The sequence below is a fragment of the Lutra lutra genome, chromosome 3 (assembly GCF_902655055.1).
Source record: "Lutra lutra chromosome 3, mLutLut1.2, whole genome shotgun sequence".
Classification (NCBI taxonomy): domain Eukaryota; kingdom Metazoa; phylum Chordata; class Mammalia; order Carnivora; family Mustelidae; genus Lutra; species Lutra lutra.
In genome coordinates this window covers 122967299-122983412 of record NC_062280.1, presented here as the reverse complement: position 1 = coordinate 122983412, position 16114 = coordinate 122967299, and the positions used below count along the sequence as shown (strand labels likewise).

Here is a 16114-nt window from a genome sequence, read left to right as displayed (position 1 = left end):
TGAAATGATATACTGTCAGTGTATAAAAATGCTGTGCTGATTTCTTTTCAGATTCTACTCCTATACGTATCCTGTCACAAAGTAATCTCTTAACTGCTCCCCGTTCTTAGTAAGGATAATAATCCCCAGACTTTGCTGACTACATGGAGGAGAACACATTTGTCCCTGCAGGGAGGGAGCTACTGACCACAGCTCTCTCACTCCAAATCAAATAACTTCACTTTCTTAGGTGAAGGGTACAAACCCTTCTGCCAGTTTCTGCATGGCTTGCTCTTGAATCCATTATTATTTTATGGAAATCATCAAATGCCTTTGCAAAGATTTAGCTATAAAAATCTTATTACAGTGATATTTATAAGAGTTAAAAAAAAAACAAAACCCTGTTAACCCAAGTATTCAACAACTAGGAATAGATTAATCATTGTGTTTTTATATAAGAATACAAGCAAGCTTTTTAAAAACATTTTACCTTACTCTTTGACATAGACACTAAACCTTTATAACCTTTTATTTCAAGATTTATTTATTTGAGAGAGAGCGAGAAAGAGAGAGAGCATGAGCTCGAGCTTGAGTTGGACGGGTGGTGGTTGCAGAGGGAAAGGGAGAGAATTCTCAGGCAGATTCCCTGCTGAGCACGGAGACCAGTGTGGGGCTTGATCCCATGACCCTAGACTCTAAGATCATGACCTGAGCTAAAATCAAGAGTTAGATGCTTAACCAACTGAACTACCCAGGCTCCCCTACAACCTTTTCAAAGGTTTATAACCCTTTTCATTTCATATATTGTGACTAAGCTAACCCATTTCCAATAAAAAGTGTTTTAACTGAAAAAGATCTAGATTTAAATACCAATTGCTAACAGTCCTGAGTGAACTCTAATTGGTGCAATTGTGAATTCTGTTTTCTTTCTTCTTGCTTATCTGAATTTTCTAATTTTTTTCTACAAGAAATATAAATCACTCTTAAAGTTAGAAAAATAAACTCAAAATGTTTTTAGAAACATTCATTGTGCTCATTTTGCTTTCTTCTCTTGAGTGCATTTCTAGAATATCATAGTAGGTTCACACATGTTTATCTTTGAATCTACCCTGAAAGACAGAAGTCAAAACACATCCAAGAAAATAAATGATATCTTCTGAACAAGCCTTCATTTGCACATCCAGTGGAAATCCCTGCTGTGATGTTTTCCTCCCACTCCATCTCCTGTCTGGAGACATACAGCCATAAATCATGTCTGCTAATATGGTGGCACTGGGGACAAAGAGCATCACCTGTGTTTGCAGGGAACTTGGTGGGGCCATCAACCAACTTCCTCACAAGGGGAACCCTGATGATTCTTTCATGACTCTTTTCCTGATGATACACATTAACTTTTAAAATTTCTGAATGTTCTCAAGAAGTCAAAGACAGCCCCCCACATCCCCGCCATCCCAAGTCTGTGCCTATAAAATTTATCTCCATTTTGACAAAGCTAAAGAACTTCAAAGAAAAAGGAAAAATGGGAAAACATGAAAGATGGTGGTTCCAAGGACACATCGAAGAGAGAACAGAGAACCCCTTCTCGAATATATAAAAAATGGTTTACACATTTTCTATAGGACTTCTTGGAGAAAGATCCTACATGCTAAACAGGTTTAACCAAATTCTACAGTTTGAAAAATAGGTTAAAAGCAAAAACTTCATATGAAACTCAAGTACTAAGAGTAATAAATCTATGATGATGATTTAGCTGCCGCAGCCTGGCACTGCTCACATCCAGGAGAAACTGACATTGCCTCCATTACTACCAGGGAAAACAATGTAATTTTACTGAGGCCTTAATTTTTTCACTTATAAAAACAAAGATAATATTTACCAAGGATCAACAAATTTGAGAGTGCAATTTCTGACCCAATATAATAATCTACTCATATGATTTAGTCTCTTACAGGCTCTTTAAATACAAAATCATGCCAAAATCATGCCAAAAGGCTCTGGCAGCTGAGAGGTACACGGTATCATCATCTGAGACAGTAAACTCAGAAAACTAGTGGAGGAAACCAGAAGGAAAGAGGAAGTACAAAGATAAGGGCATTATTACTAATTCTGTTTATACATCTCAAATTTAAGGTGTCAAAAGAACGTCAGTGGGAAAATGTCTTGGATGTAGGTGGAGCTACACACATGTGGCTCATTTACTTGTCCTGGGAATCAGAGTCTTTTTGTTTCTTTCCACAAAGATTTCATTTGAATGAATGAGACTTTCATTCAACCTCTCGCTTTGTTCATTCAACAAATAATTCATTTACATGGATGAACTTTTTTATTCATTTGTTTTTTGTGGGGTTTTTTTTTTTTAAGATTTTATTTATGGGGCGCCTAGGTGGCTCAGTTGGTTAAGCGTCTGCCTTTGGCTCAGGTCATGATCTCCGGGTCCTGGGATCAAGCTCCACATCGGGGTTCTCTGCTCAGCGGGGAGTCTGCTTCTCCCTCTGCCTCTGCCCCTAATTCATGCTTGCTATCTCTCTCACACAGAAAGAAATAAATAAAATCTTAATTTTTTTTTCATTTATTTATTTGAGAGAAAGAGAGAGCACAAGCAGGGGGAGGGGCAGAAGGAGAGGGAGAAGCTGACTTCTCGCTGAGCAAGGAGTCTGGTGTGGGACTCCAACCCAGGTCGGAACCCTTCATTTGTTTTTGGGTTTTTTTTTTCCTTTAAGATAAAGTTCACACCACATAAAACTGGCCATTTTTAAAGTGTATCAGCTCAGTGGCATCTAGTCTATTCACAATGTTGTGCAACCACCACATTTACCTACTTCCAAAACATTTCCATCATCCCAGAAGGAAACCATGTACCCGTTAAACAGTCACTTCTCATTCCTCCTCCCTTGGGCCCTGGAAACCATAATCTGCCTTCTGTCTGTATGGATTTACTCATTCGGATTATTTTATGAACGGAATCATGTAATATGTGATCTTTTGTGACAGCTTCTTCCACCAGCTATGCGTCTGAACTTCATCCATACTGTAGCATGTGTATCTGTGCTTTTCCCTCTTTGTGTCTAATCCAAATAATATCCCACTGTATGGATATACCACACTGTGTTTCTCCATTCATCCATTAATGGACACTTGGGTTGTTTCTATCTTTTGGCTATTGCAAATAGTGCTGCTATGAACATGAACATGCAAGTTTTTTGATTACCCATTTTTAATTCTGTGGGTTACACACCTAGCAGTGGGATTGCTGGGTCATAGTATAATCCCATATTTAAATTTTTGAAGAAAACAAATTGTGTAAGTTCTCTAGATGATTCAGTGTAAACTCGGAGTTGAGAATCACTAATACAGAAGATGAATGAAACCATGAAAATAAATGGAATGCACCCAGGGGAAGATATGGGTGGGAATGTGATAAGGCCAAAGGTAAAACCTTGGAAATACAACATGTCAAAGACTGCTGAAAAGATCCCATAAGGAACATACAGGAGGAAAAAGAAGTGCCACAGAAATAGAAGAGAATCCTGTGTAGGGGAGCCATTGACATCAGCCGCTAAGGAGGAATCAATAAAAAAATTGATTCTTTTGCATATGGCAAGATGGAGGTCATAGAGTCTGGGGACTGTTAGCTTCACTGAGGCTCTGCTTTCAAAGAGTTGAGGCCCACATGAAACGTGAAGTAGAAGAGAGGCGAGTACTGTAATATACTCTTATTCACTATTCCATGACACCCAGGAACATACAGGACAGATATCAAGCCTACCACAAAAATGTCATTAGGCCAATCAGTTTATACCTCAACAAATAATGTGGCAATATGCCTGGCAGCTACAACAGTAAGCCACAGGAGAGTACTGACCTGTACCTGTTTTGCTGGCCTTTTTATGACCTTTCTAGGATTTTAATTACATGGAAATATTTGGGTATAATAATATATAATTAGCTAAATTGTTTGAGTCTAATGTCAGCAAACTATTCAACAAATTCTTACATTATTTCCCCCATTTTCTGCCTAAAACAGTTTCAGCTTAGAAGTATTTATCAGTTTTTATAAAACATTCACCAGTCTCTGAATCAATATTAATGGCCGACAGAGCTTCATGATATCACTGAAGTTATTTTCCAAAAGAAATTATTTTCTTCTATTATTAGAGAAAAGGGTAACCTTTACAATGATTGCATTTTAAAGATGAAAAGTAAGAATTAAGGTTAACCTTATGTTTGAAGTCACATTAAATTTAACTTAGGTTTAAATTCTCAGTGAATAGTAAGCAAAATCTGAAGTACACGAGTGTTTTTATTTAAAAAAAAAGTATGTGTTGATTTTTTTTTTATTTTTATTTTTTATTTTTTGGTAAATCTTGAGTATGAGACCAGCCAAGAAATGTCTCCCGGAGCGGTAAAGTAGTACACTATCCTAGATTCCTTTTTTCAATTAGCGCTTCTATTTTTTAGACAGTAACAGTATTTAATTTGAAATTTCCTCTTTCTGTGCCAATTCCAGTTTGAACTCCTTCCTGGGAAGTCTTTGAGTGTACAGCTTTATGTGACACACAAAGCCCAGCCAAAGAAAGAAAGGGAAAAAGATGTTTTTCTTTAGTATCAAGCACCTGGCAAGCAAAGAACGTGTTCCTGTAAAGGCTTAAAGGCATTCCTGCTCTCCCTGGAGAATCCAAATGGACTCGTTTTGATTTCCCTTTGAAAAACCATGAAGTGAGAGCATGTTTGCTTTGATTTACAGTTTACCAGACTTTTCCATGTTGTTTCTTGTTGCTTGTTTCTGCTCACCGACAAGTCAGGGTAATGGCCCTTTGACCAACTCACAGCTGGCAGGGAGAGGGACTCCCTCACCATGACTTCTGGCTCTGGGTGGGACAGTGACAATCTCTAGGGCTGAGGACCTCACAGAAATCAGGGACCTACTCAGTAGCTTCACAACACAGACACAGAGGAAACTACCAGAAAAGAGTGTTTCACCACAACGCCTCCCCTTCTTGCCATTTGCATGTCCCTGAGCTAAATTGCCCAAGTGGAGCCCAGGAAAGAAAGCACAGTATTAGCTACTTAATAAAGGGAGCCATTAGAGGGGACACCAAAGCACAGAGTGAAAGAATAAACAGATACATCGGACTTCACCAAAATTAAAATCTTTTGTGCTGTCAACAATACTTTCATGAAGATGAAAGATAGCCAATAGAATGGGAGAAAATGGGGCGCCTGGGTGGCTCAGTGGGTTAGGCCGCTGCCTTCGGCTCGGGTCATGATCTCAGGGTCCTGGGATCGAGTCCCACATCGGGCTCTCTGCTCAGCAAAAAGCCTGCTTCCCTCTCTCTCTCTCTGCCTGCCTCTCCGTCTACTTGTGATCTCTCTCTGTCAAATAAATAAATAAAATCTTTAAAAAAAAAAAAAAAAAAAAAAAAAAAAAAGAATGGGAGAAAATATTTGTAAACCATATTTCCAATAAGACACATATATTCAGCATACATAAAGAACTGGTACAACTCAATAATAAAAAGACAAACAATCCAATTTAAAAATGGACTTGAAAAGACATTTCTCCAAAGAATATATACAAATGGGGGCACCTGGGTGGCTCAGTCGGTTAAGCATCTGCCTTCAGCTCAGGTCATGATCCCAAGGTTCTAGGATCAAGCCCCAAGCAGGGCTCCTTGCTCAGTTTGGAGTCTGCTTCTCCCTCTCCCTCTGTGCGCTCTCGCGTTCTCTCTCATTCTTGCTCTCACTCTTTCTCAAGTAAATAAAATCTTAAAAAAAAAAAAAGAATATATAAATGGCCAATAAGCACAGGAAAAGATGCTCAACATCATTAACCATGAGGGAAATGCAATCAAAACTATGGGACACCACTTTACAACCACTAGGCTAAACAATGAAAGAGACGGATAAAAACCAATGGATGGATGCGGACAAGCTAGAACACTCACAACCTGCTGGTGGGAATATAAAAGGCTATAGCCATTTTGGAAACCAGTCTGACAGTTCTTCAAGACATTAAACATAGACTTAGCAGCTGACCCAGCATTTCTACTCTTCAGTATGTAACCAAGAGAAATGAAAAGAGATGTCCATACAAAAAAAACCTGTACATGAATCATCATAGCAGCATTATTCATAATGGTCAAAAAGCATAAACAATCCAAAAGCTAATCAAGATGGGTGACAAACAATGGTATAGCCATACAATGGAATATTATTCAGCTGGTAAGGAATGATGTAGATATATTTTACAACATGGTTGAACCTTGAAAACATTATGCTAAGTGAAAGAAATCAGAGAAAGACCACATCTTATATAGCTGCATTCATATGAAATGTCCCAAATTGGTAAATGTGTACAGACAAGAAAACAGATTTGTGGTTGTTTAGTACTGAGGGAGGCTGGGGAGGGTGAAGGAGGATGGGGATTGATTAATAATAGATAAGAAGGTTTCTTTTGGGGGTGATTAAAATATTCTAAAATTGGTTGCAGTGATAAGTTACAAAACTCTCTGAATATACTGAAAGCCATAGAACTATACACTCTAACTGGGTGAATTGTATGATATGTGAATTATATCTCAATAAAGTTGTTAAAAAAGAAGAGACCAAGACCATGATAAAACCAGGAAGCCTTTCATTTCCAGATGCTTTGGTCATTCTCACTATCCCAGGTCCCTTTTAGCTGCACCAAGTTTCCCGACTTAGAGGTAACATCAAGTTCTCATTCACTGTTTCAGACACATGTGAATTTGTTCCTTCCCCCCGAGGTCCTTGAACATCCTACCACGGCACAACAGCTCCATTCCTTTCTACCAGGGAGCCTCCACCAGCCGCCACCACAGCTCTCCTTGGCCTTTGATGACATGTTCCAAATTCCAAAAAGGGATCAAGAGAGGAGGGTAAAATGAGAGAGATCATGTGAAGACCGTTCAGTGTTCTGAATACACAGATGTATTCACGGAGAAATGGCAACAAATCATTTGGTCTCAAATAAGAACCACTGGGAGTGGGGAGCAAGGTTGGGGAGACAAGGGAGAGACTTCCCTAACAGCCCTCCCCCAGACTTACTGGCCATCCCAAACAGGCAGTGTCATGAGAGGTCTGGGTAGAGAGGCACCGCAGATGATGTCACTAGGGACTTTGAGTAAGGCAGAAACAGCAAGACCATCTTGTCAATGTGACAGCCATTATTCTGAACAGACCATGATCGAATCCCCAACAGGCCTTCCTAAAGTATTAATGCAGTGAGGAATTTAAAAGCATCCTGATAACTGACTTCTGACAAAGTACCAAAGAAAACAATGTCCAAAAACTGTGTAACCATAAAATATAAGAGGAAGCACAAATGAGATTATGAACCCAATGGTATGGATTGTGCCTTTAACCATGTACCAGGTACTGCCTAACCACTGTGCTTTCAGAAATGGGCAGCTCTCCTCTCACCTTTCAAGTTGTCTGCTGCACAGTTTGGGTGGCGCTGCTGATCTTTCTAGCTGTCTTTTTTCTTTATGATTCTGATCTCTCAAATCTCTATTAGAACTGGATCTCACACAGCCAGTAGTCAATGGAATGTAGCAATGCCCACCCTCAAAAACCTTCCCAGATTTCATGAAAAAACAACCAATGTTCTTCACCTGAAACTAATATAGCACTGTATGTTAAGAGCTGAAATTAAAATAAAAACTTAAAAAATAAAACCCAACAAAGTTGTCTGGTTAGATCCTAACCCAAAAATTGGTATAGCACAGACCCAACCAAAGCTCCTTCCTGACTGAATAGAAATAACCACTGTGTATCCTACAGGTCTTGGAAGTTGAGCTCAGATATGGAGAACCAAGGACCCAAGTTCAAAGGGCTCTTCTAACTTCCCACACCTGCTCCTGGCAGACTTATTCCAGTTAATCTTCCAGGAGAGAGGTCCTGGCTCTTCTTTTATCTTCTTGGAAGATAAGAAACAAAACTGTAAAAACCACTAACTGCTTGCTCTCAAATCTGTGAATGGACAGTTCAACTAATATTTTTATTTTGGTTGCTTTTTAAATGAAACTTTACCCCTATAATTTCCATGCATTATCTTTTTTTAATAAAAACACAGGAGACAACCGTGTGGGAATGTGAACCCCCACACAGCCTGCACATGCCTACCTGCAGCATATGACCGCTTTACAGGAGAGCGCCAAGTCCAGGAAGCTTCTCCTGACTTCAAAGGAGAGCGCGTACTTCAGGGTGTGGCCATCGATGATGAGGGCCACGTCATTCTCCTTGCCCAACAGATTGCCAAGGTCAGTGCAGTGCTGTGTAATGGCTGCCCTTGTTGCCTGAAACAAGAGTTGTGGGGGAGGGGTCATGTTATCATGTGTTCAGTACATCAAAAACAGAAGAAAAAAATCCAAAGTTCCTTAAAGTGAGAACATGCCCATTCTAATGTTAAACACAGAGTTCAATTTCATGTGAATATATATAAATGCACATTAAAATTCCATTGAACTGCCTGGCAGGTCTGTTTTATGGGTAAAAACATCCCCATTAATGTTTTTTACATTTGATATTTACAATAACCTACTCTGGTTGCAGTCTAGGCTGAACTAGAACATCCAAATTCTTCTCCATTGGAAATTTAATTGCTAAGGTTCTTATGACTTTTTCTCCCTCCTCCTTTATACTACATACATATTATTCTTGGTGCCTCCTGAGCAGGAAACTCCATATACACAGATGTGTGATGGTGTTGTTTTTTTTTTCTCAAAAGATAAAGTTGCTAAAATTTAAATGGCAAACATTTCTCAGTTTGCACAGATAATCTTTAAAGCCTCCAAACAGTATTAGGGGATATACACAAAAGATTAATTTCTATCCTCTGCTGAGATCTTCAGATTAAACCACTTCTCCCCTTGGGTCATCAGAAGAAGACACAAACTGATCATTTTTTTCATGTTACAGAAAATATCTACTCAAATTAAACATTTTAAAACAGTACCTTTTAAGACATTACTACCAGCCAAAACAAGTGCCTCAGTGTGATGTCTTAATCGGATGCAATTAAAGCACAGAATTATTCTTTGGATTTAAAAAAAAAAAAGTATGTCTGACTTCCCAGTGGGTTTATGATTATGACTAGGATATCTGGTTCAAATTTAAGAATGAAATTTTTAGCTCATAATAAGAAATATGGTTTAAGTTAATGAGGGGAGCACAAAAGTCTGCTGAAATTATTCTGTCTGGACAACTGTCCTTTGGTTATTAAACTAAATTTACATATGGTTATTAAACTAAATTTACGTATAATTTATCCACCTGATAACATAAATTACCGTTTAAAAGAAATATGTCAAACGGACAGGAATCTTTCTACCTCTAGTTAAACTGAGGACCTGCTACTATCACAAAGGGAGGCACAAGTTCTATTGCCTTAATGCTCAGTTTTCATTCTCAACAAGAGACTTGAGACAACACTTAAGAGAAAGATGTATTTGAGGCATAACTATGGTCTAGAGCCCCGTTCTATGCTCAGATGGCCCAGAGTCTGGTCCCAACTCTCTACTTATTACCTCTATGACCTTGGGCAAATTACTTAGCCTCTTTAAACAGCAAGTCTTAAGTGTAAAACAGAGCTAAGAGTAGGTACCTCATTGCACTTTTTGTTACGAATAAATGAGCTAATCGGTGCCACCTGCTTAACACTGGGCTGGGCACATAATAAGCACTCAATGAAGCCCATTATTCCTCTGGTTACTATTTATGCATGAAGAATTCCCTACATCTAGGAAAATACACAGTGGTGCTACTTCAGGCGGTGGATAAATGTCATCACAGACAATGCCTTCTTTGTCAATGTAATAACAGAAGCATAATTGAAAGAAGAGTGTCCTAAAAAGAAAAGCTGACTTCTAGTAAAAATAAAGGAAACTTTATACTTTTTCACTCTTAATTAGTTGCATAATTCTGAATCTCAATCAAAACATCTATGTTTACCTTATCTGTGCAAACAGCCTGCCCTTTAGAACCTGGGTAGAAAAAAAAATCCCACCCACTCAGGGAAATCCCGATGTGGCCTCCTGGGTGTGCTCACCGGGGAGCTCAGACAAGTCCGGGCAATTCTGAGGTGTGTGCTTGCCAGGGGTCAATGCGTGGTGGACAGAAAAACCTCCTGGGAAATATTTTCCTCAAAAGGATGAGGCAAGCTCTGCCAATCTGGTCTGTGACCAACATGCCAGTCGTGGAGGCACAGTCTAGCCCAGTGTCCTTTACTCCCATTACCACCCCCTCCCTGTGGAATTAAGGAGGGAAAGGTTGAAAAATACAGATCCCTGAGATAAGGAGCCCCCCACCTGTGGCGTTTTTGTAAGGGGGCAGAGTACAAATGAAGATATGCAGCAGTAGTGATATTATGAAGGGTACTTTCTCCATTTGAGGATATTTCTGGCCCTCTCAGGAAGACGGACTGGACCCTTCTTCCTCAGCCCAAATGTTGGCAGCTGCCCACCTGTCAGGTGTGTGAGACTCTGGGGCATGAGCAGGGAGGGTGCCCAGCACTGAGATTGTGAACGGCAGAAACGTGGTTCCTGAGACATATACAATCTTCCCCTTCCCACCCAGTCAGTCACTCCATCAGTTGTGTAGGGAAGGACCTGAAAGGGAGCTGGAATTTCAACATGGGCAGGCAGGGACACAGAGTCACCCACATGGCCCCCTCTTCCTGACAGCCTCCGCTGCCACAGCCCGCAGTGGCCTGGGGAACACGGATGATACTAAGTTGAATTACTTTCAGGCCACAAAGTGCTATGGATGAAATCTTTATATCCCCCGAAAATTCAGACACTGAAACCCTAATCCCTAGTGTGATGGTATTTGGAGGCGGGGCCTTTGGGAGGTCATTAGATCACAGCAGGGAAGTACTCACAATATGATATCACTAGTGCCCTTAACAAGAAGCTATAAGAGAGTTTCTCCCTTTCCTTTCTCTCTCCCCGCCTCACTCCGCTCTGCCCCTCCAGCCACAGGAGGACGCAGCAGGAACACAGCCAGTCCATAAACCAGGAAGAGAGAGCCCTTGTCAGACAGTGGACCTGCCAGCACCTTGATCTCAGACTTCCCAACCATCAGAACCACAAGGAATTGATTTCTGGAAGCCACCTAGTCTATGGTATTTTTGGTAGAGCGGACTGAGCAAAGACAAAAGACAACTCCTCAAGCCCGCTGGTCATACAGCACGACTACTCTTGGCATGGATATGGAGATTAAAACATGAGGCTTGTGACCACGACAACATGAGAGCACAGAGAGCATGCAACAACCGCGCTCATGTTTATTGTCTAATAAAATGTAGTAACTGTAGGACAGATACATGCGTAGTACTAAACATGGAAGAGAAGGTTGCTAGCACATGGGGGGACGGGCAGCACAAGGCATCTTAGAGCGGGAGATACCCATGGAGTGAAATGATGTCCCGAAGCTGTGCTGACCAGCCAGCTGTTAGAAACACTGCAGTCATGCTATCCGGTTGCACAGAGAGCACCAAACATTACTAAGTTGCTACGTGGGCCATCCCCCTTCCTGGTACATTTTGCATTACATTTTCCTTTCTTTTTTTTCCCCCCCCCAAGTTTTTTATTGAAATTCCAGTGAGTTAACATACAGTGTAATATTAATTTCAGGTGTAGAAGCCAACGATTCATCACTTCCATACAACAGCCAGTGCTCATCACGAGTGCCCTCCTCGATCCCCATCACCTATTCCCCCACCCCCCACCTCCCATCCAGCAACCCTCAGTTTGTTCTCTATAGTTAAGAGTCTGTTTTGTGGTTGATCCTTCTTCTTCCTCGTATCCTATTCCTTTTGCTTGCAGTGTTCTCTACTCCTCCCCTCTGTTCCTACCTGGATTGTCCTGTTCTCCTCTCACATCATCTGCACAGAATCACACCTTTGCCTGTAAGACTGAATACCTCCCTTACCACTAAAACCTCTGCAGATCTATCCTCTTTTTTTTTTTTTTAATTTATTTGACAGAGAGAGATCACAAGTAGGCAGAGGCAGGCAGAGAGAGAGGAAGGGGGAAGCAGGCTCACTGCTGAGCAGAGAGCCCAATGCGGGACTCGATCCCAGGACCCTGAGATCATGACCTGAGCCAAAGGCAGCAGCTTAACCCACTGAGCCACCCAGGCGTCCCCAGAACCATCCTCTTAACTGCACCCCTGACTTGTCTCCAGCCTCTACTTTGGTTTTAATTCCTGGGCTTTTAGTGCCCACTCAGCAATAATCTTTGATCCAACCCAGACTAGCTGGGTTCACTACACACGTGTGGCAGAATATAGGTCCCTTCTGTGTAGTTCTCAAGCAAGCCAATCGAAGGTATTACTATCACAAACAGTTCCTTATTCTCCAATGGACTATGACTCAAACGTCTATTTGTAAGTTAGCTATTGGGCTCTTAGAATCTATTTTCCCAAAGGAACGATGTTACAAATTGTGGTTGGATCCCAGGGCCTGTTAATGCCTCTTTAGCCTCATTGCTAAAATTTATACTGCAGTCTCTTATTTTAATAAAAAACCAATTACTGCAAGTTTCAATGGACTTAGCTGTTATGAGGGGCATAGGGAGTTGGGACCGGGAGTTTCATTCCCAGAAAGATACAGAACATTCCAAAATCCTTCACTAGAATTTCCCTATTAGGCGTTAATTTAAAAAAAAAATGTTTTTCCAGGTATTCATATGTGTCCTACAATTTTATTTTCCTTCACAATTAAAAACACGCACGATTTACAGCCAAAGTGAGCAAGGTGCAACTCTAGACTGTTCCTCAGCCACGCCGAACACTCCCCTCTCCCTTGCTTGTGCTGTACGGGAACCCTGCATCTTTTACCAGGAAGCTCAGCAACTGCCTCTGCATTCCCAGCTTTTTAAACAAAATCATGTAAACACCATAGACAGTGCCACCCTTGAGCTCGGGAAATGGTTGTTCGTCTGCTCACAGACTAGAGGTTCACCAGAAGTAGAGTTAAGTTCAACCTGCTCAACTTTCCGCACAGATGGGATCCTCAAGATGGTTCTACAGTGAGTTACTCTAGATTTAATAAACTGGGAAAGATGAAGATTTCTAGAATCTGGATGCCTGTTGACCAATCTGTAGGTAGCAGGAATTTTTCCTCAAAATGAAACCACTCCAGCAACACTGAAATCTGTCAGGCAGGTGATCCTCTCCCTCCATGAGCTTGGCAGTGTCAAAAGGAATTTCTTAGACGCTGAGCTAGCAGCAGCTGCCTCAGACCCCACTTTGATGTTCTGCAAATTCCAACGGGCTCAGAGCTGACGATGCTGAAAGCCGGACAGTTCAAGTTTCATGAGCGGCAATTCAGCCAAATCTTACTTGGCCTTCGTGAGCAAACTCCCTTCTCCTGAATTAACCTCGGGCTAATGAGTATCTAACCATAATGCTCATCCTTTAGACCATGGGTTCAAAATGGTTTTGTTGTTCTTCAGTTCCAGTCATCTCTTTTTCTTGTCCCTTGCCAACTGTCAGATGTGCCTTCTCTCACCACTACGTTCTACCATTCCTCCCATCATCCCCAGCGTCCAGGCTCCCATACCAGCCACAGCACCATTCTCCTTATTCCGGCAACTTCCATTTTTGCACTATCATTTTCCTTTCCAGTACAATCACACCTCTTTCCTGACAGCACAACACTCTCAATACTTTTGCACTTATAAATCCTAGTGGACTAAAAAATTTGTAAAACTAAAGACAGAGCACAAATCCAGCAAACCCATAAGAGGCAAATAAAGGAGGTAGAGGCTGAAAACAAGAGAATTCTTCATGGCCCCTACTGAGAGCTGTTGGTGCCAGCAGAGCTGGTATCTTTTTGCTCTAGATGTTGCTTTGTTCTAATCTATGAATATCTCTAAAGTTCATTAAAAAGTAAGAGGAATCTCTGTTAAATATGTAATGCTTCAAGGATTTCCTATGATACTTAATAATTTCAAGGAAGATGGGATGCTATCTCACAGCCATCGAGCAAGCCTTTTTAAGAGATAAACTGGTGCCACCAAACACCTGTCTGGTACCCTCAGGTCACCTTCTACTGTCACTCCATCAGGCATTCTCTACACTAGCCATCTCCACCTCCCACAGAATGTTTCTATTTCTGATTTTAAAAATTATTTATCTTTGCAGATTGCCCAATTTACTGAATTCTCAGTAACATATAAGCTCTACAGAAGTTATGCTTTGGTTAATCATCTTCATTGAGTTACAATTAACACAAAATAGAGTCATTTTAAATACACAGTTCAATGAGTTTTGGCAAAGGTGTGCAGTCCTGTAACCTCCTGCGTAACCAAGACACAGAACATTTCTATCACCCCAAAACGCTTCCTCCTGCCATCCTGCAGGAAACCCCATCCCCCTCACCCGGTCCCTGGCAATCATCGGTTCACTTGGGTCACTGTAGTTCTGCCTTTTCTAGAATGCCATATAAATAGAATCAGACTTTACAGTCTTTTGTGTCTGGCCTATTCACTTAGCCTAAGGCTTTGAGATCTGTCTGGTATTTCTGTGCTTATCAATTCCTTTTTGTTCCTTAGTGATAATTCACTGTATGAATATACCACAATCTGTTTAATTCACTCACCCATTATTGCACATCTGGTTGTTTCTGGTTTTAGGATATTATGAATAATTCTATAAATATTTGTATACTGGTCTTTCCACGGACATATGCTCCTATCCTTTCCTGGGGAGATACCTAAGATTGGAATTACTTTGTCACGCCCCCAACAGACACGCAGAGCAAGTGGAAGTCTAATTTCACAGAGACAGCGAGGCTGTTTCTAACAAAGGGACGTAGCTGTGGCATTTCGGTTTCTTACCGGTCCTGGTTGGTCCTCATCCTTGTCAACACCAGCACCATCAGTCTGTGTGATTCTAGCCATTCCCATGGGTGTGCTGTGTTGGATTTGGTAGTTTGCGTTTGCATTTCCCAGATGGCTAATGGTGTTGAGTATTTTCTAATGCTTACAAATTAAGTGAATTTGTCTGCTGGGATTTTAAGACATACAAGTAAGCGAGGTGGAATAATGCAGATAGTACATAGGGGCCATTCCTGTGTAGGCTGATAACCCAAAAACACCATGTACACAAGGGAGCCCCAAGACCCTCTGTACAGGAGAGCTGCGATATCCTATTTTTCAACTTCCTTGTATATCTCACATCTCTAAAAGACGTACATTTTCCTGAAAAGGCATCCTAGGCAGTGTGAGAAGAGCAATTTAGGAGGTGGGGAATAGGGGAAAACTGGCAGCTGCTATTAATGAGCAAGTGTCATTTACTGGAAAAAAGAGAGCGAGACTCTTTATTCACAAAGCCTCCTGAGCCTAGAAAAAGTCTGAAAACATGCAATCACTGCCCTTTATCAAAAGACAATTTGACTAACAGTTGTGAGTAAGCTCAAGTCATTGAGGTCAAAAAATTCCCTGAAAATATGTACTCTCCTTTTCATGAAGGATATTACATAGCAAAGCTACTAGGCTTACTTAATTTTCTTTCAAAAAACTAGATTTTGATTTCAGCACTAGGAATCCTTTTACATGCTAAATAAATATATTCCTGAACAGCTATATACAAGATCTCAAAAATAATGTGTATGTTTAGGAAGCACTGCTATTCCAATCTTGACTATGAATCTTAATTTTTTTTTTTTTTTGCAATTTTTTAAAAAATGTGGAATTCTGGGCTCCTGGGTGGCTCAGTTGTTAGGCATCTGCCTTCGGCTTGGGTCATGGTCTCAGGGTCCTGTGATGGAGCCCTGCTTTGGGCTTACTGCTCAGCAGGAAGCCTGCTTCTCCCTTTCTCACTCCCCCGGCTTGTATTCCCTCTCTCGCTGTCTCTCTCTCGTGCTCGTTCTGTCAAATAAATAAATAAAATATATTTTTTAAAAAGTGGAATTTTAAAGTAGATAACCCTTTTTCTATAAGAAAACAATTTCTCAGTGTGACCCTCCTGCAAGAAGAAAGCAAAATCAGCATTTATAAGTGATCAGTCAGCTGCTGTATAAAATGACCCTCCATAATTCCATGGAACAGTTGCTTGTCACACATTTGTCCAGACTAGATCTCTGGGAGTTACTGTATACTTCGGAAAC

General features: G+C 40.8%; 1 protein-coding gene across 1 annotated transcript in view; it reads right to left on the bottom strand.

Annotated features, from left to right (window-relative positions):
* The window catches only part of LOC125096200 (phospholipid-transporting ATPase IB-like), a 659532-nt gene that overhangs the window by 348452 nt on the left and 294966 nt on the right, over window positions 1-16114 (bottom strand). The window contains exon 25 of the mRNA XM_047722948.1: window positions 8125-8297. Coding sequence (XP_047578904.1) covers window positions 8125-8297 — 173 coding nt within the window. The remainder of the gene's footprint in view (window positions 1-8124; window positions 8298-16114) is intronic.